At 37.5% G+C, this 25494-nt stretch overlaps 1 protein-coding gene across 1 annotated transcript; it reads left to right on the top strand.

The window, feature by feature from the left end:
• Positions 1-216: 216 nt before the first annotated feature.
• Positions 217-22421, top strand: UGDH (UDP-glucose 6-dehydrogenase). The gene is made up of 12 exons (XM_063107966.1): positions 217-353; positions 4837-5005; positions 9942-10043; positions 13816-14016; positions 14128-14325; positions 14804-14951; positions 17313-17407; positions 18673-18803; positions 19062-19195; positions 19606-19697; positions 19799-19909; positions 21128-22421. Exons 2-12 carry the CDS (start codon positions 4844-4846, stop codon positions 21236-21238), a joined length of 1485 nt encoding a protein of 494 aa, XP_062964036.1. The 5' UTR covers positions 217-353; positions 4837-4843; the 3' UTR covers positions 21239-22421.
• The last annotated feature ends 3073 nt before the right edge of the window (positions 22422-25494 follow it).

Raw genomic sequence — 25494 nt, 5'->3', positions numbered from 1 at the left:
GCCCAGCTCGGACAGAGGCGGGTCCGGCACCGCCCACCGCCGCTAGCCCCGCCTCGGGCTCCCCGCCCCTGGGCCCCAAAGGAAACCAGGGCCAGGTCCTGGGCCTTGCGTGGCGGGAGGGGGAGCGGGAAGCGGCTGAGGGCAGAGTCCAGGAGGGCCTGGCTGCGGGGGAATGAAGCCTCCGCCTCCTCGGGCAGAAACCTTTAAATACGGGCTCGGCCCGGGACTCGGGGTGCGGCGCCTGGCAGCCTGGGGGAGGGGCGTGTGGGGAGGTGAGATCTGGCTGAGCGGAGTAAGGTGCCGTCCCAGCGTTCGGGCTACGAGCAGCTGCCGCGCTCGGGGCTTGGAAGTGGGTAAGCGCCTTTCCCCGGCTGGCCCCGCCGCCCGGGCGGGATGCTCCAGCGGGATGGGGAAGAAGCCGGGCGGGGGCGTGCGCGCTGCTCCCGGTCGCTCCCTGGGCTGGGTCCCGGGCTTCCCGTCTCCCGACCCGCATCTCCTCTCTTGGGCTCAGGGCGGGAGTGGCGTTTTGGATCTGCTGCCTTGGGGTTGGAATAGTCTGGGCTTTTTGTTCAAAACTCATGAGACTTTGAGCCCTTTCTCTTTCGGCTTTTATCACCTTCTGATTTCCCCGCCATCTGAAAGAGCCGAAAGCCCACCGAAGGAAGAGGTTCTCTCTTTGGGGGGGACCTCCTTTTGGTCTCAGAGTTGTAGCCTTTTGTTTGTGTTTAGAGCTTTCTCACCTGGGAGGCCGCTGCTTTTCTTTGGCCGCCCCTCCTGAGAAACCAAAGAGAAAACGAAGCCAGAAAGCCTTTTTGAAGGCGAGATCGTAAGACTATCGTGCTGTATGGGCTGTCCTGGAATCCATTGTTGGCCCCACATAATTGCCCTATTTCATGTCATGGAAGGCCTTTCTTGGGTACTTCAGGAAACCATGTTTGTGTGAGATCTTGAAAATTTAATATATATATATATGATATTATATTATAATGTATATATATATATAACTATCATCCTATATATAGGATGATAATTGAGTAGGGTTGGGAATTCTGGTATATAGAAAAGACAGATTCACTAGTAGGGAGCTATTCATGGATATACAGAGAAGTAGCTGTACATTGACTGGCCCCAAAGACACAGTGAGTCTTTGAGTTTCTGCAAATCCTCTAAGAAATGAAGAACAGTAGCCTGGTCTGTTTCTTCAAGGGGGTTCTGGAAATGAAAGAACTAACTGTCTGCTCTGAGATGTGCTTGTTAGTACCCAGCATCTAGTTTAAGGTATGTTACCCTGGTTGAAAGGATCGCATTTCTTCTCCCACTGCTGTACTCCTTTCTCTAACATAAAATTTATAACTGATAAGTAAACTCCATCTTCCCTCTTGCTATTTCCACAGCTTTATAAGATACCCTTTAGATATAAAGTTAACGCTGCCTTTCTCATTGATTAAATATTTTCCTTGGATCAGACATCTTTTAGTATTTAATTTCTGGGAATGACTAAAATGATGTGTGAAGTTGATGTATCAAGCCATAAGCCCATTGTTTAGCTCCCGGGTACCTAAGAAGAGTATGCCGAAGCGGGGTAGGGATAGAGGGATTATATTCTGTTTAGACTGTAGTCGGGAACTCGTTAATTTGTTATTGACGTCTTCTAGGTTGAAATGGTTGTCTGAATTTATGAAATTTTACATGAAGAGTAGTTTCAGAATAGCTTGGTTTGTTGTGACTCTCCCAAAGTACAGTGATAAAAACTCATTTCTTAATGACCCATTCAGTAAGCAAACACTCCCATTTTTCTGACAGCACAGTAGAGGGCCAGAGGGTACATAAAAGTTGAACTAGAAAATGGAATCAAAAGACATCTGTGTCATGCAAAGTGTATCACTTACACTGTATCAATCTCCATATTAAAGTTTATTAAGGAGTTTATTGAAACTTCCAGGTGATAGTTTATTTGGACTTGCACAGATTGTACATCCAACTTCTTCAGTAATTTTTCTTTCTTTTTTTTTTTTTTAAAAGATGACCGGTAAGGGGATCTTAACCCTTGACTTGGTGTTGTCAGCACCACGCTCAGCCAGTGAGCTAACCAGCCATCCCTATATAGGATCCGAACCCGCGGCCTTGGTGTTATCAGCACCACACTCTCCCGAGTGAGCCACGGGCCGGCCCTTCCATTGTCACCTACAAGCCGTACTTCATATGAAGTAGCAAGACAGGGATACCTAAAACACATCCAGTTCTGCAATACAGGTCCACCTACCATCATTAGTCTACCCCAGCTGTTGTATATAAGGCAAGCTGGAATATGGTCTCCCAATCAAAGTGGATAGGAAGGAATTCTGAGGAGACATGCTGAAGTTCTTTAGGTAGCTAAAGAAAAGACCATGATAGAATTCTGGTCAATCACTGCAAAAATATTATGGTAAGCCATCTGAACTAAAGCTATTTAAACAGAAGTCACTTATTTAGGTTATTAAGAAGATAATCTACCAGATTTAGCATGGTTTTAGTATTTCTTGGTAAGTATATCCACTCAGTGGAATGCAATGTAACTGAAAAAACGGGGGTGGGGTAGGTAGGTATTTTCAGAATGCATTAAGTAAAAAAAGCCAGGTGTTGGTAGTGGATATGATATTCTACCTCTTTAATTGAGAAAGAAGATATTAGAATATATACGTATATCTACTTGTAGCTGCATAAAAAACACTGGGAGGATACACAAGAAAAAAATGGGTTGCTTATGGATGCAAAGTAGGGAGTAGAAAAGTAGATAGGGATGGGGTAGGAGTGAGGTTTCTCGTATATACCATTGTTTTAGTCCATTTTGTGTTACTATAACAGAAATACCTGAGACTGGGTAATTTATAAAGAACAGAGGTTTATTTGGCTTATGATTCTGGGACAGCTGCATCTGGCACGGGCCTCAGGCTGCTTCTACTCATGGAGGAAAAGTGACAGGCAGCTGGAAAGCGACAGGCAGCCGGTAGGTACAAGCAGATCACACGGTGAGAGGAAGCAAGAGAAAGAGAGGAGGTGCCAGGGTATTTTAAACAACAAACTCTCACAGGAATTAATAGAGCGAGAACTCAGTCATTAATCCCCCTTCCTCCAGGGAGAGCATTAATCCATTCATAAGGGATCCGCCCCCATGACTCAATCATTTTCCAGCACTGCCACATCGGGGATCAAATTTCCACATGAGATTTGGAGGGGACAACACATCCAAACTCCATCAACCATCTTATAACAGGTTTAATTTTGAACCATCTGAATGTATTACCTACTCAAAACAAAATGTAAATGAAAAAAACCTTTTTGTATGTATTTTGTTCAGAACATTTATCTCTTTAGTAGAATCGTGATTCCACATTCTGCCCATTTTTACTGTTTTACTAAAGTTCTCTTTTTATAGTTTTTAAAGTCATTAGGGAATCAGACTCTATGAGTTGATATCTGCTAATTATGACCATTAAAGATTGATTTATAAGCCAGCTTAGTTGTTTATTAATACAGTGAAGCTGCAAACTGACCAGGACACTAGTATGGATTAGTCAGCTCGTTCTCTTCCAGTAGGGAGGTGTATCCGGAGGACCAGATGAAGATTTAGAATGTTGTTAGACTAATACATATTCAGACCAAAGGGAATTGATAATTTTAATTATGTGCTCTGTGTATCTTTTTTCATAATAGGGATATTATTGCCAGGCATTCAAATTAGGCCCACCTTCCAGAGTACCTTTTCTGATCCATGCAGGGATGTACTAGCAAATTCTTAAACTCTCTGATTACCATTTTCCTTCTCTTTGGAATCTATGAAGGGGTTCCATTAGATGATCTCTGAGGTCTTGGCAGACTAAAATTCTAACAATCTGATCAGTTTGACAGTTCTCATTATAATGGATACATGGACATTCTTATGTATAATCAGTCCCTTGTAATTTTGATTACTGTGAATCAATTCACCTAATGGCTTTTTTTTACCTTTCAAAATCTGTGTAACAGCTTTAGTAACTACAGAAATTACTTTCCTTTAACAATCTCATGGTTTCTTTTTTTTTTTTTTAAAAGATGACCGGTAAGGGGATCTTAACCCTTGACTTGGTGTTGTCAGCACCACGCTCAGCCAGTGAGCGAACCGGCCATCCCTATATGGGATCCGAACCCGGGGCCTTGGTGTTATCAGCACCACACTCTCCCGAGTGAGCCACGGGCCGGCCCAATCTCATGGTTTCTGATTAGAGTTGAAATAAAGTTTAAGATCATTGCCCAGTATGTAAAAATAATCTACTGAAGCCAAATTAAGTGTGTAGGGAATTTAATCTCAGTGGCTCATTCTGGATGGTATCTTAATATCTGTCATTTTAGTCTAAACCTGTTGTAAACTCACCTTTGTACACCAGCATTTATTTCAGCAAGAATTGCACTGGTATGTTCACCCTTGGAATTTCTCTCAGCAATCAAAGTTGTCCTAGTGTGCCAGAAGGTTTATTTTATTTTGCTTCTTGACTTTATTTTTTTGGTGACCCTAATCAAAAGAAATACTTGACTTTCTAAACATTAGGTCATTGTAATCTTTGTGGCTCTTCAGTAATACTGGTTACTATAATTTTTTCCGTATGTTTTCATGGTAGTGCAGCCCAAAACAGGCTAGGTCATCCAATTGGAATGTTATTTTTTTAAGTCATTACTTTCATAATTCCTGTGAGTGAACGTAGGAAATCTTTCCAGATATCTGTCACCTTAACAGTTTTTATAAAATGTGATGAATGTACAGTATGATTTCTTTATATTTTCTCTTTCCATACTAGAACAGTCTTATTATTTCCTTTCTAGTACAATCATGTTTGAAATTAAGAAGATCTGCTGCATCGGTGCAGGTTATGTTGGAGGACCCACATGTAGTGTCATTGCTCAAATGTGCCCTAAAATCAGGGTAACGGTTGTTGATGTCAATGAATCAAGAATCAATGCATGGAATTCTCCTACACTTCCTATTTATGAGGTAAACATATTAAACAACTCTTTGTTCTTATGGTCTTTATTTTTCTTACTGCCTTGTTAAATTATATGCACTATTAATGTAAAAATCTGTGACTGCAACTAAGAAATTAATGAAAAAAACCTTGGTACAAAATATTATGGACATTACAATTACAGTTATGTTAGCAGAAAGATGTTTGTAAAAGACAAATTTTAAAAATTACAATTATGTTAAGTATGCTTAGAAAAAAGACTGGAAAGAAGTATATCAGAATATTAATAATGGTTGTATTAGTGTGGTAATATTACAGGTAATTTTTCCTCTTCTCTAATTTTTAAATTTTGTCTGTTAGTATTATTTCCATTTTATAATAATAAAGTTAAAAAGTGGTATTCTGGGGCCGGCCCGTGGCTTACTCGGGAGAGTGCGGTGCTGATAACACCAAGGCTCCGGGTTCGGATCCCATATACGGATGGCCGGTTCGCTCACTGGCTGAGCGTGGTGCTGACAACACCAAATCAAGGGTTAAGATCCCCTTACCGGTCATCTTTTAAAAAAAAAAAAAAAAAGTATTCTGTAAAAATAAAATAAAACTGCAGTTGTTTATAGTGTTAACTGATGTAAGTCGAATATACTTTTGGATTATTGTACTTATATCAAGTGTACTTTAGATAGATAAATGGCGTCTTTCATATTTAGAAAGTTTAGTGCCACAAATTAGTTTAACTGGGAATTTTACTGTTTCTGTGAATTTAAAGAATTTATAATTAGGAAAATATGCTTCTAACTATTTTACTGAGCTATCTGGGTTTCATTTTTTATTATTCACTGTAAAATGAGCTCATGATATTATGCTTTTGAAATCCAACATTTAAAAATCTTAGCATTTTCTATCCAACATTAGTATATGCTTTCTTTTTCCCCCCAGAAAAGCTTGGCTATTTATAAGACTGTTATCAATCATAGTCTTTAGTTGTGTTAGACCTTTAGAAGGGAAGTCTCAACTAAATTTTATCTGTAGGATAAATCTGCTGCTGTTTATAGGCATATGAGATATAGGAATCTATGAAAAAGCCACTCAAGATCACAGATTTACTCATATCTGATTCAGATTTTGGATGAAAAACAAACCCTCTGTGTATGTGGTTTTACACTTTTACTTTTACCCTTTTGTTTGTGCTTTACCCTTTCTTCTACCAGATGAGCTGCCCATAATAGTACTTTAAATATCTCCATATTATAGCATTTCTTTCCCTGTTATATGTATGCCATTACTACTATATTTGGTTCTGGGGAATTATTTTTGAAACATTTTGGAAAGATAACTTGATGAAGAGTTATAATTCTGATATTCATAAAAGGGTTGCAAGCCATCTGAAACCCTGTAAGCCATACTTACATCTAAACATTCAGTAATTAATTCTGCCAACAGTATATTGTAATCTTCAAAATTAAAGGACACCCATCAGAATGGTTAAAATAATATTACTGACAATACCAACTGTTGACAAGAATGTAGAGCAATTGGAATTTTATATACTGCTTTCAAGAATGTAGATTGGTATAGCCACTTGGTATCTACTACAGCTGAAAATATGTGTAGTCTGTGACCCAGCAATTCCACTCCTAGGTGTGTATCTAAATGCATGAATATGTGTACCAAAAGACATGGGAAACAACCTAAGTGTTAATCGGCAATGGAATGGATACATAAATTATAGTATAATTCTGCAATAAAATACTATACTGTGTTGAAAATCAATGAAACTGTTCCTACATTCAAGAATATGGCTAAATTCTCACAAAAGTAATGTTGCCAGACACAAAGGAGTACATACTATATAATTTAATTTGTATAAAGTTCAAAAATAGGCACATTAATCTATGATGATAGAATTCAGAATGATGGTAATTTGGGTGTCAGAAGTGACTAGGAGAGGGCAGACGGTGGGCTCTGATTTACTGTTAATGTTCTCTCACTCATTACATTAATTACTGAGAAAATAACACAGTAAATACTGTTAATATTTAACAGTTCAAACTCTTGTGTTACCCTGTTTACTGAATAGTCATTGCTTTTTTGTTAACTCTGTTCATTAAGAAAAAATTTAATAACTATTTTGTTTTAAAAATGGATAACTTGCTTTGTTTTTTTCTGAGTAAAATGAAAGATAATTTTACCCTGTGAAAGGGTTTGAGTTCTTTCATAAAAAGTACCATATTGGGGGCCAAGCCCGTGGCGCACTCGGGAGAGTGCGGCGCTGGGAGCACAGCAATGCTCCCGCCGCGGGTTCGGATCCTGTATAGGAATGGCCGGTGCACTCACTGGCTGAGTGCCGGTCATGAAAAAGACAAAAAAAAAAAAAAAAAAGTACCCTATTGGTTCAGATCCCCGTACATGCCAGCTGCAAAAAAACAAAACAAAACAAAAAAAACCCCAACATGTGAATTATTATTATTATTATTTTTTGTGGCTGGCTGGTACAGGGATCTGAACCCTTCATCTTGGTGTTATAATACCATGCTCTAATAAACTGAGATAATTGGCCAGACTCTTAAATACCAATTATGATATTTACATAATGAATCTAATAAGAGATAGGCCTATCTTATTAACTGCTTCTGCATTAGTTTTGGATATCTATAAATATCCCATTGATTTTAATAGAATTATGTAGCTGTTCATTTTGAGATCTTATTATGTGTATATAAATTCTGCATTGCTTTGATTTTAGTTACTTTAATTAATTTATTTTTTATTTTTATTTTTATTTTGGCAGCTGGCAAGTACAGGGATCAGAACCTGTGACCTTGGTGTTATAATGCTGCACTCTAACCAACTGAGCTAACTGGCAAGCCCCCTAGTTACTTTAATTTAAATATTAGGAGATTATACAATAGTACTTCAAAAAATTCATGGAAAACCTTGTGTTATCTTTCAATTCTATTTTTCCATGAACTTTTTGAAGTACCCTTATATATAGGACTGAATTAAATCTTGTTGTCTGCAAAATCCCGACTCTATAACCTTTTCTCTCATTTTCTAACACCTAGTGAAAATAACCAAGGAAACCTGTTCCTGATTGGTGACATCATACTTATGATTGTAGTGGTTCATATATTTTGCTGGTTCTATTATACGTTTTACTCAAACTAATGGAAATTTAAATTGACATTTTATACTTCCTCCAATTGTATGTTAAAAGGCCTCAGAATCCTGAAGAAGAGCAAGTTGCTTCTGGGTATAATGCTAGACCTGTGCCCCTGAAGTGGCTTTCACTTTACTTTATGGATAGTTTTCTAAACATCCATAACATTGAGCATACTGATTGAAGCTTCTTTTCCAAGAAGAGTACATTTCAGTGGTTTAGGTCTGTTTTGTTTTATTTTTGTTTTTTATTATGTAAGATTTCAAACATGTAATAAAAGCAGAGATAATAGAACAATGAATTTCCATGTGCCCATTATCCTGTTTCAACAGTTATTAAGTGGCCAGTCTCCTCTCCCAACTACCACCACCCTAATTATAATTTTCATCCATAAACGTTTTATTGTGTATCTCTAAAAGATAATTCTTTTTTTAAATGTAAGCATGTCACCATATAACTACTAAAAAACTTAACAAAAATTTCTTACTATTAAGAATTCTTATACATATTCTTCCCCCTACAGTTAATTTGAATCTGGATCCAAGTAAGATCCGTATGTTGAGATAGCTTAATATCACTGAAGTGCCTTTTAGGTTCACAGTATTTTAATCCCTGCCCCCCTTTTCTCTCTCTCTCTTTTTTCCTCTTCATTTTATTAGTTGAAGAAGGCTCTTTGTTTATCCTGTAGAAATTTTCACAGTCTAGGGCTGGCCAGTTAGTTTACTTGGTGTTAGCAGAACTACCTTCTGACCAAGGTCAGGGGTTCAGAACCCCAGACCGGCCAGCCACAAAAAAAAAAAAAAAAAAAAAAAAGAATTCTCACGGTCTGGATTTTACTGATTGAGTCCCCTTTGGGTTTTTTATTTTTATTTTTTATTTTATTTATTTATTTATTTATTTGTTTGTTTGTTTATTTATTTATTTATTTATTTATTTCAAAGATGACCGGTAAGGGGATCTTAACCCTTGACTTGGTGTTGTCAGCACCATGCTCAGCCAGTGAGCGAACTGGCCATCCCTGTATGGGATCCGAATCCGTGGCCTTGGTGTTATCAGCACCACACTCTCCCGAGTGAGCCACGGGCCGGCCCCCCCCTTTGGGTTTTTTAACTTATTTTTCTGTATCCTGTATTTTATGGAAATTGGTAGTTGTATCTAGAGAACAGGTCTTTTCAGATTTAGGCTTTTTGTTTTTTCTTTTGGCAAGAATATTTGTTGATTGGCCCTCAGTATCCTTAACATATATATATATATATATATATATATATATCTCCTATTAAATTGTATGGGGAAAAATAATAAAAATTTTTCAGTAGAAGTGTTTCTTACAATAGGACTTAGAAAAATATATATTTATGTTTATATAGAGTGAATATTGACTTTTATAACCAGTTATTTGGCCTGAATTATTGGGAGTAAAAATCTGAATTCATAATGACAGTGCAAAATCAAATGTTTGCTTGAAATCACAGAGGACCTTCAGTTTTCTGAAAGTTGTGTTGATACTGAGTTAATAGTTAACTTATGAAATAGGCACATGGTAAAGAATGACAAAGCATTAAAATGAGCTGCTGATCTAATTGTGGCAAGCTCAATGGCAAGTTCAATTTTTATTTAGTAATGTTATATAATGTACACTTATGGCCTTTGGCATATGATCTTTGACTTTTCTACAAAGATTTTATTTGAGAGCAAATCCAGACCTTTAAATTAAACCTTTCCCTTTAACAAATGTAAGTTTATACTATTAGGTTACCTGATATGACTGGTAAACTGTACGCACAACATCTTTTCTTTTTTCTTTCTAGCCAGGACTAAAAGAAGTGGTTGAATCCTGTCGAGGAAAAAATCTATTTTTTTCTACCAATATTGATGATGCCATTAAAGAAGCTGATCTTGTATTTATTTCTGTAAGTATTTTCCTTTGCTGTGTGAATTTTAATGTATTCTTGTCTATATAAAAGTTTAATTGTACTTTATTATTATTATTATTATTTTATTTATTTATTTTTTTAAGATGACTGGTAAGGGGATCTTAACCCTTGACTTGGTGTTGTCAGCACCACACTCTCCCAATTGAGCTAACCGGCCATCCCTATATAGGGATCCGAACCCGTGGCCTTGGTGTTATCAGCACCACATTCTCCTAAGTGAGCCACAGGCTGGCCCTTAATTATATTTTAATAGTGAACTCATTGGTATTAAGCCACAACATTGCTCAGTATAGAGATGTCCAGTTAAATTTTGGTTGTCACTTTGTCTGACAGTTCACCAAATCCTATAATCATCCAATCAAATATCATTTCAAGTCATTGAACAAATAAAATTAGAGAAAGTTCTAATCTGAGATCTAGAACTAGGGAGTCTTAGTAACATGTGAGCACAAGTGATGATATATTTCTTATGTATTTCATCACTTCTTGTTTCTACTGGTTAGCAGAGGTGAGATAAAGAGAATCATTTTGCAACCTTGCAGGCATCTTCTATCTAAATGAGTTATGTTCCAAAGGTCATTTTAAATTAATTGTCTGGGACTTGGCATATGTTAGTTAGGTTATCATGCTAGCCCACAGACACCTTCAACTTATAATATGGCTGAACTGTTGTACCTTTGTAATGAAAAACATAGAACAAACATTTGGGATTAAATTCTAATAATTCAATATTGGGACCAAGGCAACTTATTTCTTACTGCTCTAGTAACCATCTACTCAAATATTATGTATGTGATGGTATAGCTTGGTGGCTGAGCTAAGGCATCATATGGCTCAATTCCTTTATGGCCTTAGGATATAAAGGGAACGTCAGTGATGTGAGCTTTGGCAGAGTCCCATGAGATTGAGCAAAGAAACATTATAGGGTCCATAGACTGTAGATGCTGTTGAAATGATTATGTATATTGTTAATGATTACAAATTGTTGAATAAGGGGTTGTTTTCTGACTGGCGAGACAAAAGCAGCTGTGAGGACATGTGAACTCCAGGAGAAAGTGGTAGTGAAGCCAGTGGTAAAACCGTGTTATGAATTCAGTCTCTCTTTATAGCCTCCTTAATCATTTCAGAGAAAGTGATGCAGCTCCTGTGACTCACCTACCCACCTCCTATTTAAACTTGCAAAAAGTTAGTGTAGATGCATAAAACATGAGAAAATATTTTGGAGTACGTAGATACTTGGAGAAAATCAAGAAGTTACCTTAGTCCAACATTTGGATGACCAGAACATGGAATGGGAATAGGGGAATTTTCTCTAAAAGGACATTTATAAATAATCTGTTCTCAGGCATTGGAGTCCTGTCTTAGGGTGGCCTGCTACAAACAGTTGGTTTTACACTTGCCTCTCTGCCGATCCAGCCTGAGCTGTCCTGAGTCTGTCCAAGCTATTATTTTGTGTGCCTGTTAATTTTTTACTGTATAACTCAGTCTACCATCTAGTTCCCATTCTCTGGAGCAGTGTTTTTGTTTCCTTATTATATACTTTTCATCATGGAAAATATCAAATTTCTGCAAAAAATGAAGACATTAATATAATGACCTCCATTTACCCTTTCTACATCCTCAACAATTATCATGACTGATCTTGTTTCGTTTACTACTTTTCTTTTTATTTTTTTTGCGGTTGGCCAGTACAGGGATCTGAAGCCTTGACTTTGGTGTTATAACATCGCACTCTATATGAGCTAACTGGCCAGCCCTCACTTACAATTTTCCTCCCTTCCCTCCTGCCCCATATTATTTTTAAGCAAATTCCAGACAGGAATCATTTTGTAGGGATCAGTTTTCAATCGTTACCTTTAGAGCTCCTTTACGGAAGGAAGCTGTCTGATCTTCTCCCATCTCCCTCCAATTATACCTTAGCCCATCAGCCGTCTTCCCCTTCTGTACTCCATTGCACCCTGACGTCATCTGAGTCTTGCCCTAAGTTGTTCCATGCACGTAAACAACTTTTTCCTCCTCCTATTCACACCTCAGCACAGTCTTCAAGTTTTTATTTATTTGGGCTTGTTTCCTTTATTTAGTTTCTCCTTAGATTATACGCTCATCAAGAGAAGAGAATTGGGGCCGGCCCAGTGGCGCACTGGGGAGAGTGCGGCGCTTGGGAGCTCAGTGGAGCTCCCACCGAGGGTTCGGATCCTATATAGGAATGGCCGGTGAGCGCGGTTTGGATGACACCACCCCAAGGATTGTGATCCCCTTACCGGTCACAAAAAAGACAAAAAAAAAAGAGAAGAGAATTGGCACAACTTACTATTGATTAAAAAATATTTCCTGGGGCCGGCCCCGTGGCTGACTCGGGAGAGTGCGGTGCTGGTAGCCCCGAGGCTGCGGGTTTGGATCCTGTATAGGGATGACCTGTGCGCTCACTGGCTGAGTGTGGTGCAGACAACACCTTGCCGAGGGTTGCAATCCCCTTAACGGTCCAAAAAAAAAAAAAAAAAAATTCCTATTTCGGTAAAGTTTTAGACTTTTCAGAACACTTTCATTTTTGTCAGAGCATTCTAACACTCATGTTAATTTTTATTTTTAAAATTTATTTTATTTTATTTTTTTTGCAGCTGGCCAGTACGGGGATCAGAACCCCTGACGTTGGCATTAGTAGCACCATGCTTTCCCGTGTTAATTTTTAGAGAACATGTTATCCTCATTTCCAATGAAGTCACTGAGGCAGAGGCAGCCACACTTCCCTAAGGTTACATGCTGCAGCTAAGCTAAAACTAAATGCCTTGACTCTGGACTCATTATTTAATTTTTATTTTTTTATTTGAAAGTCTTTGTCGACATAGTATTAAAAAAAAAAGTTTCCCCGTATTGCCCACCCCCCCCCACACACCCCCCAAAACTTCCTTTTTTGTAATATCATTCACAAATACTTTTTTTTTTGGTGGGTGACTGATATGGGGATCCCAACCCTTTTTTTTTTTTTTTTTTTTTTTTTTTGTCGTCGTATTTTCGTGACCGGCACTCAGCCAGTGAGTGCACCGGTCAGTCCTATATAGGATCCGAACCTGCGGCGGGAGCGTCGCTGCGCTCCCAGCGCAGCACTCTACCAAGTGCGCCACGGGCTCGGCCCTGATCCCAACCCTTTTGACCTTGGTGTTACACCACCACACTCTAACTAACTGAACTAACTGGCCAGCCCATATTGCAAACATTTAAAAAACTGTAGATATAGGGCTATAAAAAAAGGAGAATAAGGAAGGAGTTTCAAGTTATTTACTAAAGACCATGATAATATGTTACATACAATAAGGAAAGGAAAGAAGAGAAAACTTACATTTCACTTCAGACTGTGAACTTATTTAGGATGAGAACTGTCCATTCATTTATATCTCCAGGGCTGAGCTTGGAACCTGCTTGCCCTGGTATCTGGCATATATGAGGGTACTTCAAAAAGTATATGGAAAGATTCTTCTTATTATTTAATGCTATTTTTCCATGAACTTTTTGAAGTTCTCTTGCATATAGTAGCTTCTCAACCAAAATTTATTGAATGAGTTCTCCAGATGCTTCAAACTCTTTCTTCTAGTGATTATATTTGTAAAATGTATTATTTCTATGGAACTCATAGAGGGTTACTGATGGTGGTTAACTTTCCACTTGACTAGTTAATTGATAGTCCAGGGTATTCCTTGAAATCACTGAATATCTCACAGGTTCTCTGTTCTTTATCTCATGTTTTCATCAGGTGAACACTCCAACAAAAACCTATGGAATGGGGAAAGGCCGGGCAGCAGATCTGAAGTATATTGAAGCTTGTGCTAGACGTATTGTGCAAAACTCAAATGGGTACAAAATTGTGACCGAGAAAAGCACGGTTCCAGTGCGTGCAGCAGAAAGTATTCGTCGTATATTTGATGCGAACACAAAACCCAACTTGAATTTACAGGTATAAAAAAAAGAAGCATTAGAACCTGGTTATTCTTATGTAAATATTGATGCCTTAAAGTTGCCCATGATTAATTCTTGCTTAAAACTTTTCTTTACATTGGGATTCTAGGTGCTGTCCAACCCTGAGTTCTTGGCAGAGGGAACGGCTATCAAGGACCTAAAGAACCCAGACAGAGTACTGATAGGAGGGGATGAAACCCCAGAGGGCCAGAGAGCTGTGCAGGCACTGTGTGCTGTCTACGAGCACTGGGTTCCCAGAGAAAGGATCATCACTACTAATACGTGGTCTTCAGAGCTTTCCAAACTGGTTAGTACATAGCATTCAACTGTCCGTTAAATTTAAAGCCATGTATTTATTTCTCTTAAACTTGATAAGCTACACAGATACTTTCTTAATATTGATAAAAGATTTTGCTTTTGAAGATAATATTCTTACACATTGAAATTATGAAATAATTTTCACAAGGGATCAAATATCAGGTATAAATATTCTGAAAAATACTAAAATTTTAATGAAATATAAGATAACATGGAAGGTACATTAAAATAGTAATTTGTTTTTTATCACTCTTTGCCTCCTTTTATACTTTTTCTTAATCATCTGTCTTCTCTAATTTAGAACATTTTCCCTTGCCAACCCATCCATGGTCTCCTCAAATTGAGCCCATCCAGCATCTTTTATTTCTCCCAGTAATTTGCATCAACTCAATGAAATATAATCCAGGTATACAAAATTGCTGTTTTAGCTCATCACACTTCCACATCCCCCCTCTTTTTCTTTAAAGGCAGCAAATGCTTTCCTTGCCCAGAGAATCAGCAGCATTAACTCCATAAGTGCCCTGTGTGAAGCAACAGGAGCTGATGTAGAAGAGGTAGCAACAGCCATTGGAATGGACCAGAGAATTGGAAATAAGTTTCTAAAAGCCAGTGTTGGTAAGTTAAAATTTTTTTCTACATAAAGTGGGTTTATTTACAGAGGTCTCTAACTTTAAGGAAGTTTTTTTTTTTTTTTAACTTAATATCCTTTTTTAAAAAAAAGATTCCATTATGTAACGTGGGCTTTAACCTACCAAGGACTGACTTTGTTTTTTTGGCAGCTGGCCAGTATTGGAATCCAAACCCAAGGATCTTGGTGTTATAAGGCTGCTCTCTAACCAACTCAGCTAACTGCCCAGCCCCAACCAGGGACTTTCTAAGTGAGGCAATAATTAGTTATATTGTTTAATAATTACTGACTGATTAGTAGGATAAACATAGCTCAGTGTTTTAGGTGGAAGAAATTAGTATACAGTTAGAACATTTAGGAAGAATAAATTTGAGAGACTGTATAGAAAATAACTCAAGTAACAGCTGATTTAAGCAAGTAGGAAAAAAATTTCCCTACAGTTTGTTTTTCCTACTAATACATTTCTGGAAATGTGGCCTGGTGAAATAAAGTCAATCCTCATTATTCGTGGATTCTGTGTTTGTGAATTTGCCTACTTGCTAAAATTTATTTGTAACCCTCAAATCAATACTCTTGCTTCTTGGACATGCACAGAGCCATGAAGAACTTGAGTCGCCTGATATGCAGCTGAGCCAGCTGAGGTTGAACGGGAAATGCTGTGTCCTCTCGTTTCAGCTTCATACCTTAAACAAGTGTCCTATTTGTGGTCTATTTAGAGCCAGGTTTTCACATTTTTGTGCTTTTTGTTGGTGATTTCTCTGTTTAAAATGACCCCAAAGTATAGTGCTGAAGTGTATCTAGTGGTCCTAAGCACAGGAAGGCTGTGATGTGCCTCACGGAGAAAATGTGTCAGAGAAGCTTCATTCAGGCATGGTTGTAGTGCTGTTGGCCATTGAGTTCAATGATAATGAATCATATTGTACATTAAATAAGGTGTCTTTAAACAGCACATATAGAACAAGGTTATCTATTGATTGCAATAACAAAACACGAAAATGTGAACAGAAGCTTGCATAACCTAACCCTATATTTCACCTAGGAGCAATACTTCAGTGTTCACCAATTCACTGTTTGTGGCAACTTTATAGAACATAACTACCACAAATAATGAGAATTGACTGTATTTTTGGATATAAGTTAATAGGGTTGGTATAAAGGTGAGTAGAATCTTTTACAGATTGGGCTGTAGGCAGCCCTTCCAGTATTTCTGGGAGCTGTTTGTTATTTCCCAATACTGGTTTCCCTGGCCTTTTATATCTTTTTAATATTTTCTTCTAGCTGTCATTAATAAAAATAGCTACTATTTACTGAAGGCATATTGTGTAACAGGTTCAGTATAAGAACTTTATTATCTCATTTAATTCTTTCTTTTTTATTTATTTTTTTTGGTGGCTGGCCGGCAGGGGGATCCAAACCCTTGACCTTGGTTTTATAACACCCAGTTCTAACCAACTGAGTTATATATCTCATTTACTTCTTATAACCTGTTAGGAGAGTGCTGTTATTCCTTCTTAGAGATTATTTGGGTTCAAGGAAATTAGTGCAACTTGCTCAAAGTAATACAATTAATGAGTGGCCAGGTTTTGCTGACTCCAAAGCCCATACCATCCCTTACTGCATACTGCGGTGCACCAGAGCAAGGGTGGGCAAACTATGGCCCTCGGGCCTAATACAGATCACAGCTTGTTTTTGAAAATAAATTTTATTGGAATACAGCCATGTCCAGTTGATTACATATTGTATGTGGCTGCTTTTGAGCAACAATGGCAGAGTTGAATACTTGCACCAGAGACTGTATGGACCACAAAGTCTGAAATACTATCTGTCCCTTTACCATTAAAGTTTGCCAACCCATAGGGCCAGCCCGTGCCTCACTTGGGAGAGTGTGGTGCTGATAACACCAAGGCCACAGGTTCGGATCCCTATATAGGGATGGCCGGTTGGCTCAGTTGGGAGAGTGTAGCCTGACAACACCAAGACAAGGGTTAAGATCCCTGTACCAGTCATCTTTAAAAAAAAAAAAAAAAAGTTTGCCAACCCTGTGCTATAATAAGAGATGTGGGACAATAATACCAGATACATGAGAAAAAAACGGAAGATGAAAGTAAACAAAAAGTCAAATGTAGCCATAATGAAACTTTAGTTAGAAAATTATTTGGAAATCACTTGTAGACTTGATTATTGCCCATAAATTCCACACAATTTATGAACCCATTAATTTTCCAACATCTGAATTTTATTATTAAAAATCTTAGTATAGGCCCTCTGATAGAGTATAAAGAAATTTATCACATGATTCAATTGTCTTGTTCTTACGTGAAAATACTGTCAATGTTTTCTTTCCTAAGGTTTTGGTGGGAGCTGCTTCCAAAAAGATGTTCTGAATTTGGTTTATCTCTGTGAGGCTCTGAATTTGCCTGAAGTAGCTCGTTATTGGCAACAGGTATTAATCTTTATAGTCAATAGCTTCTGATTAGCTTCTAATTAAAGCTGTCACTCTTTGTCTGTGAAATGTTTTGATGGAATTTATTTATTCTAGGAACTCAGTCATTATTATATTTAATTTGCTTATTTTAGGTTTATTTACTGGGCTTTTGTGTTTTTCATTTGTCTTTTTTGCTAATCAACTGTGATGGACGTTTCTGACAAACCAGTATTTCTTTTAATTTCATAGCTAAATTCACTCGCAGAGTAAAACAAGAACCATTATCTTTAATTATAATTCTTCTCTGTCTTGAAAGACATAAAATAAAGATAAAAGGAAGAAACTGTACTGTAATGCTTGCAAGTGGTTTGCATCTGTTGATATTTGTTTCATCATTTTCAGATTCACAGAGATAAAATTAGAAACCCTTCTCAAATTGGAAGCATTGAATGAGCTCTGGGAAATAAACTTAATGTTTATTGAATGCTTACCCCATACTGGGTACTCTTTTGGGTACTTTGTATGCATTGTCTCATTTAGTCCTCATTACTAAAATTATCCCCCATTTTAATTTTTGTTTTTTGGCTGCAGGCCAGTGCAGGTATCCCCCATTTTTAGATGAGGGATGACGCTTTAGTTGATGCTAAGAGATGTTAAGTAATTTGCCTAAGGTACTAGCCAGTAGATATGCCTTTCCTTGATATTTTCCCCTTGAGTTTATAATTTTTCAGATTTCAACAATAGATGTGGGAGGAAATCTAAGGAAATGAACATTTTATTTTTTTATTTTTTTATTTTTTTATTTTTTTTTTAAAGATGACCGGTAAGGGGATCTTAACCCTTGATTCAGTGTTATCAGCATCACACTCACCCGAGTGAGCCACGGGCCGGCCCTGGAAATGAACATTTTTTAAAGGAAAACATGCACTCTTAGTTTCATTTCACTGAATGCAGCATGGTGGCTCTATCTTACTGTTCATTGTGTGAAATATGCAGTCTTGATTTTCCAACACTTCGGGCTCATTTCCCAAGCCCTTGATGCATGGAAAATCAAGCCAAAATGAAAATAAAAATTTTTAGGATGGCTTTAAGGCAGGGATGAGTGCCTCTTTTTCTTTTTAAATCTGTAGACAATAGTTTCTTAATAACTAATCTATTAACCGCGTGTTAATATATAACCCTTGTAATGATATAGTAGCACTCATTATAAAACTCTGAGTCATGTATGTCATAGGCTGCACCTCTTTTAATTCATCCTTGCACAATTGTACATGTAATTTCAGGTCATAGACATGAATGACTACCAGAGAAGGAGGTTTGCCTCCCGGATCATAGACAGTCTGTTTAATACAGTGACTGATAAGAAGATTGCTATTTTGGGGTTTGCATTCAAAAAGGACACTGGCGATACGAGGTATCAGTTCTTTAAAATATTTCAGCACCTTTGAGAATGTGTTAATTCTTCATCTTATCCTGATTTTTTGATTGGTGGATGTGTGTGTGAAATACATATGGGTATATATACATGCATATATAGTATAAAGAATAAAAATAAATATTCATATCCTCACTACTCAGCCAGCTTAAGAAATAGAATCTCACTTGTGTCTCAAACTCCCTGGTATTAGAATGCCACTTAAACTTTAGCAATACTGATTTTTTTTTCCTTCAGAGAATCCTCTAGTATATATATTAGCAAATATTTGATGGATGAAGGTGCACACCTCCATATATATGATCCAAAAGTACCCAGGGAACAAATAGTTGTGGATCTTTCTCATCCAGGTGTTTCAGAGGATGACCAAGGTAAGATTTTCAGTCTCATGAATCGCTTTGAGTACAGACTCCAAAACTTACTGTTCTCTAGAAAACTTTAATTCAGTTTTCATCGTTTATATCACTGGTATGCCCTCTTATCAACCTCATTGCTCTAAAGTAAAACTCTTAGGCATTATGTCATCAGCTTTGATTTGATCGGCTGTGGGTTAGTCCAATGATCTTTCCAACGTATTCCACAAAACCCCAGGGGTTCCGAGGAGATGCTTCTGGGGCAAGGTTTGGGTGTGCTTCAGGCTCCCCCGATCACTCTCATTCACACTTCGACTAGACTGTTCACTTTTGTAAGATGCTCAACTCTTCCTGCAATCCTAGTGTTAAAATACATTTCAAGTAACTCCTTTCTCGTTCCTGGTTTTTCATTGTTGCTGTTGTTTTAGTGTCCCGACTTGTGACCATTTCCAAGGATCCATATGACGCATGTGATGGTGCCCATGCTGTTGTTATTTGTACTGAGTGGGACATGTTTAAGGTGAGGTGACAGGATTCTAGAGGTGTCCTAGTATCAGTTGGGGTTGAGTATGTGTTCGTGTATTTGTCCTAATTGTTCCTTTGATATATATACCTTTATAGGAATTGGACTATGAACGCATTCATAAAAAAATGCTAAAGCCAGCCTTTATCTTTGATGGACGACGTGTCCTGGATGGGCTCCACAACGAACTACAAACCATTGGCTTCCAGGTAATCATGATCCTGAACTGGTTTTTTTGTTTGTCCATTTGCTTTTTAAACCCATTGTGTGGGCTTTAGAATTTTTATATTTTCTCATTTAGCAATAACATAACTCTGGGGCAACATGTCACTCCTATAGGAAAACATGTCAGTTCTCTGGGAAGTCTCTGGAATTTTTGTAACTACTCCACTCCCTCCCTAAATTCGTGATCTAAAGGTCATTCAGTGTTGGTTGCCCTTACATAGTGTCTAGGGGGTCATCAGTTGCCTATCATATAGGGACGGAATGTGCCCTGCCTTACCTCATATCATAAAAATCAAATAAGCAACTACATAGATGTGTTTTGAAAACTGCAAAAGGCAGCATGGTTGTGATATGTTGGTATTTTTATTATTCCCAGCTGAACCAATTCCCTTGTTGTCTTCCCTTACTCAAAGAGGACTTGGGCAAGGGGCGGGGGGTTTAATTGTGGTGGTGACTGAAGTGCTCCACTCTGCCTTGGGAAGCGCACCATCATTCCCACATGGTAACAGCTGCCATCCACACCACCGGGTGCCCAGAGAAACGGGCCCTCCGTCAATCAGCAGGTGTTCATGTTGTACTTTTCAGTGCTCAGCACTGTCCCAGTGCTGTAAGAGGTCTGAATGAAGAGCACATGAGATTCAGTGGTGCTGACCCTCTTCTAATTCAAAGTTTGTTAATTATGAAACATTTAGAAAGTTGACAGAAGCCTCTGCCCAGACCAGTGCACTTGTATGTTACATCTATTTCAATTCTACTAGGGGTCCCAAAGTATCAATAAGAAGGAGCTACTTTCCATTTCCTCAGAGCAGTGTATGGGGCTGGAGAGGTGGAGTAAGTTAGGGAGGGTGAAGAAATATGCCGGGGGATTGCTGTCAGCATAGTGTCCAAGCAGAGCAGAGAAGGGGCAGTGTTTGATAGCTGTCTGTGTGCCTCTCTGCACCAGCTGTCTTGGAGAGGTACCAGTAAGGCCTCACCTACCTATTCAGAAATATCTGATCTGGTTCTGTTAATTTGTCACCGACTTGTTGAAGGTCTTTTTTATTTAGAATTCAGTGCTGCCAGGAAAAATAATTAATTAATTAAAATAAATTAAGAAAAATTTATTTAGGTTTTCCCCTTTATTTCACTACGTTATAGCGTTCTTACATTTGTTTACTATAATTATTAATAGTTCTCTTTTTAAAATCTTTTTTTTTCTTCAGATTGAAACAATTGGCAAAAAGGTGTCTTCAAAAAGAATTCCGTATGCTCCTTCTGGTGAAATTCCAAAGTTTAGTCTTCAGGATCCACCTAACAAGAAACCTAAAGTTTAGACATTGCCATTTTTATCTGTGATTTATTTTGGTACTTCAGGATAGCAAATATCTATCTGATTAAATGGTAAATGAGCCAAGTGTTTTTAAGGAACAAAATTATTTTTTTAATCATTAAATTTATACTAGCTATGTGGGTAGTATCATATCAGTAATTATGAATCTAGAATATTTTTTACATATTTTTATAATATTGCTAGCTCAGTTATTAGATGAGTAGAAAATCATCATGTTGGTTTTAATGGTGTCAATTTTTATAAAATAAAAATTAACCTTCAAACCCTTTTTACTTTACGATTGTCCATAAGCAGCACTTTAATATCACATTGTAAAGGGAAAGGCACTCTTCAGTTTTCCTGGCCATCGGTTCATTTGCTTGTCATTAAATATGTATTTTCAAGCCATGAAATTCCTATACTAAATAACCTTTACAAGTATAGTCTGGTTAAAGTTCTTTTGTTCCTTTTGTTTTAATAAGATGTGTCATTCATATTTTTTTTAGACCAAAAATATCATCACTGTTAATTTCCACTCCAAGTATTAAAAGGCTTTTTTTTTTTCCTTAAACATGAAGAGAAAATCAGAAGCATGGTCATTTCTCTCCCCTTTATTTCTTAGTTTTCCTCACTGATTATTATTTTTGTAGTCCAAGAGCCAAAAATATTTACCTTGATTTTGCATTTTTATTTCTATTTTTTTTTTTTGTCTTGCTGGCTGGTAGAGGGATCAAACCTTGGACCGTGGTGTTATTAGCACCACACTCTAACCAACTGAGCTAACCCGCCAGCCAATTTTATTCTTAACTATAATTTTTCTTTGTTCTTTAAATAAGAAAACCAATATAATCTTATATATAAATTCAAAGAAGTAGATTTTACAAATTATCTGTAGCATCATTCTAAAATAATATCTTTTTATGTGTATTTCCGTCTGCTTTTTTCTATGTCTCTTGTTTTTTATATTTGCAGTGGTTGTTTTTACTTTTGATCATTATTGAAATATGTCAGATGTCCATTTGATGCTTGTGCTCGGCAGAGAGTATACAAACTGCATTAAACAGATACAGGTCTCATCCTTTAGGAATTCTGCTGTTCGATAAGAAGAGGGAGACAATTTTAAAGATAAAGACAGAGACATCTGTATCAGATAATATATACATAAATAAAACATTCTGCATCAACTGTGTAGGTATAATTTTTGTCATGGCGCAAGTAACTAATGAATCATAACAGTCAGACATTAGGTGGGAAAAAATGACTCCTCACTTTTTAGAGAAAAGGATATTACATCATTTTTTCAGATGATGCAAGAAAGGGAGGAAATTTAGCACATAAACCATGCGTTGGCAAACTATGACCAGTGAGCCAAATCTGGCCAGCCATGGATGAGCTAAGAGTGTTTTTTACATTTTAACATGGTTACATTTTAAATAGTTATACAAATCCTACATAATATCCTCAGTTTTGCCTGTTGGCCCACAAAGCCTAAAATATTTGCTATCTGGCCCTTTAAGGAAGTTGGCAGATGCCTGAAAGAGACAAACCAGAGTTTGAACATAAGATGAGCCCTTCTCATAAGATTTTGAAGTGAGGATGAGCTTATGTATTAGAATTTGCATTACATTTCTGCTTGAGAATATTCTTGTAATCTGTTTAGTAGTTTTATATTCTAGTAAAGAGACTATAAGCCCAAAGATGTCTTGCTAAAGCAAATAGAATTAGGCACTTGTTTTAAATTGTAGGATGCTTCAGTGACTAGAATTGATAAGTAAATGATTATGTGTAAAATATAGTTACTGATCAAAAGGTAGAAGAATTGGTAAATGGAGGAAAATGGGATAAAATAAAGAAGGCTTATAGAGTCCATGTAAACTTGTTGTTTGTAATGGGAAGGAAAACCCCCAGTAACTGGGCATGTAATTTAACACAGCAATTTGAGATCTTGTGAAAAGTTGCAGGAAGGTGGTTAGCCTTTTTCTCCTCTACTAAGAAAACTGAAGACCTTTTTTTAAAAAAAAAATTAACGCAAAGTTTCTCTTTATCTTTTTGGTGGGAGCAGTGAATATTGGTGAGATTAATAACTAGTATATAAAATTGAAAATAATAGATGGACATGGTAAAAGACATTCAAATAAATACCAAATGGTATATAAAAAAATAAAATCTCTCCCACACTTTGCTCTCCAGAAATGATTTATTATTCCACTTAAGACTTCAAGCTTTAAATCCTGATGGTACCACCTATTAGCATGTGGTATCTTGAAAGCCTAAATCGTCTCTAATTCAAAGAGTTGTTGGAAAGATTATGTAATATCAGTGGTTACACAAAGATGTAATAGGCACAGCGGCTGGCAGGTGACGAGCCCTCCCATCAGGCTCCATAACAAGCTGGTCCTGCTGCACCAGAGTTGCATGTAGGCTCTGGCATCACTAAGAGTACCACAATTAACACTAAGCTAAGCCTTTTAGGTGCATTTTCTCATCTATTCCTCACAGAAGTCCTTTGAGGTAAATTCTATTCCCATTTTTTTCAGAGTGAGGGCAGAATTCTGAAAAGATTAAGTAGCTTGCTCAAGGTCACACACTGTATTGGTTCGTTTCCACTACTTGTAACCAAATACCTGAAACTGGGTGTATTAGTCCACTTCTGTTGTTTATAACAAAATACCTGGAACTGGGTACTTTGTAAGAAAACAAAATTTATTGCTTACAGTTTTGGGGGCTGGGAAGTTCAAAGTCCAGGGAACACATCTGGTGAGGGTCTTCTTTGGTGGGGCTTTACAGCAATGCAGGGGTCTCACATGGCAGAAGATGGTGGAGCAGAGACATAGTTACTTACGCACTCTCCCTTCAGAACCCTCAGAACCACGCCCAGACCACCATCAGTGATCTGTTCACTATGGCATGGCCCTACAATCTAACCACTTCTTCAAGGTCCCACCTTTCAATTACTGTAATAGGATTTCTCACCCTCTTAACACTGTTACAATGGGCATCAAGCTTCAGTGAGTCTTGGGGGGACATTCAATCCACAGCACACATTAATCAGTGGCAGAACCAGAATTCAGGACAGACTATGTGACTCTTTCCCTTCAGATCTTTTTTTTTTTTTAAGCTGAGTAAATTTTTCTTTATTTTTAAGTTCCGATTAAAATCATTGTTTCTTTTTTCCCAACTCAAAGATGACTGGTTCCATGAATGGAAGGATGAATATATTTATTATAATTAGTATTCTAATTATAACTCTTGCATGATTCCCTCCTTATTGGTGACAAAATGCCTATACTTTTGATTTAATCTTCACACACACATGCACCTATGAGTGTACTTCCAAAAGTTTGTGGCAAAATAGAGTTAAAAGATAATTTCAATCTTTCCATGAGCTTTTTGAAGCCTTGGTATTATTAAGCTGCTGGTGTTATATATATATATATATATAAGCTCACAGAGGCTCTGAGAGCCGAAGCAGCAGGACTGAGGTGATCCAGGCTCTTGTGTCTAGGCTTCCTGTCCCACCTTTCACTCCAGCTCTATTTTTTTTTTTTTTTTTTTTTTAAAAGATGACCGGTAAGGGGATCTTAACCCTTGACTTGGTGTTGTCAGCACCACGCTCAGCCAGTGAGCGAACCGGCCATCCCTATATGGGATCCGAACCCGGGGCCTTGGTGTTCTCAGCACCACACTCTCCCGAGTGAGCCACGGGCCGGCCCTCACTCCAGCTCTTAATCTTAGTTATTCTTCTTTTCTGGAAGTGTAAAGGTGCCCAGGTGGAAGTCATTCTTATCAAACGTGGAGAGTAACCAGCCCTCAGCTCTAGGCCAATACTTGCCATGAAGAAATAGAGCCCACTGCTGCTGTACTCCCCTGTTTCCCAAGAGAAAACTAAAAAATTCAGATTGTACATAAAATCTTCCAATTTATAAATGTTGGTATAATCTTTAAAAAGATTTTTTTTATACTATACAGACCAAACAAAATATCTCTGAAGGGCAGATCTAGATTAAAAGCTGCTAGTTCAAAAGACAAAAACAAAAAGTCTTTTAATTTTGACAATTTTCTTTTCTTTGGTGGCTGGCAGGAATGGGGATCTGGACCCTCGATGTTGATGTTACACCATGGTCTAACCAACTGAGCTAACTGGCCAGCCCAATTTTGACATCGTTTTAGATTTACAGAAAAGTTGAATGGGAATTGCTGTATACTCTTCACTCATATTCCTTCAATTTTTTTTTCTTTTTTTTGCCCATAAGAAGTTTA

The sequence above is a fragment of the Cynocephalus volans genome, chromosome 9, assembly GCF_027409185.1.
Source record: "Cynocephalus volans isolate mCynVol1 chromosome 9, mCynVol1.pri, whole genome shotgun sequence".
Lineage (NCBI taxonomy): Eukaryota > Metazoa > Chordata > Mammalia > Dermoptera > Cynocephalidae > Cynocephalus > Cynocephalus volans.
Note: the sequence above shows the minus strand (reverse complement) of the source record. Positions and strands in the feature narration are given on the sequence as shown.

Excerpts from the sequence above, each read along its gene's own strand:
- UGDH (XM_063107966.1), top strand. The coding sequence starts at position 4,844 with ATGTTTGAAATTAAGAAGATCTGCTGCATCGGTGCAGGTTATGTTGGA. Across the intron at positions 10,044-13,815 it reads CTGATCTTGTATTTATTTCT|GTGAACACTCCAACAAAAAC; the intron begins GTAAGTATTTTC and ends TGTTTTCATCAG. Across the intron at positions 19,196-19,605 it reads TGTTTCAGAGGATGACCAAG|TGTCCCGACTTGTGACCATT; the intron begins GTAAGATTTTCA and ends CTGTTGTTTTAG.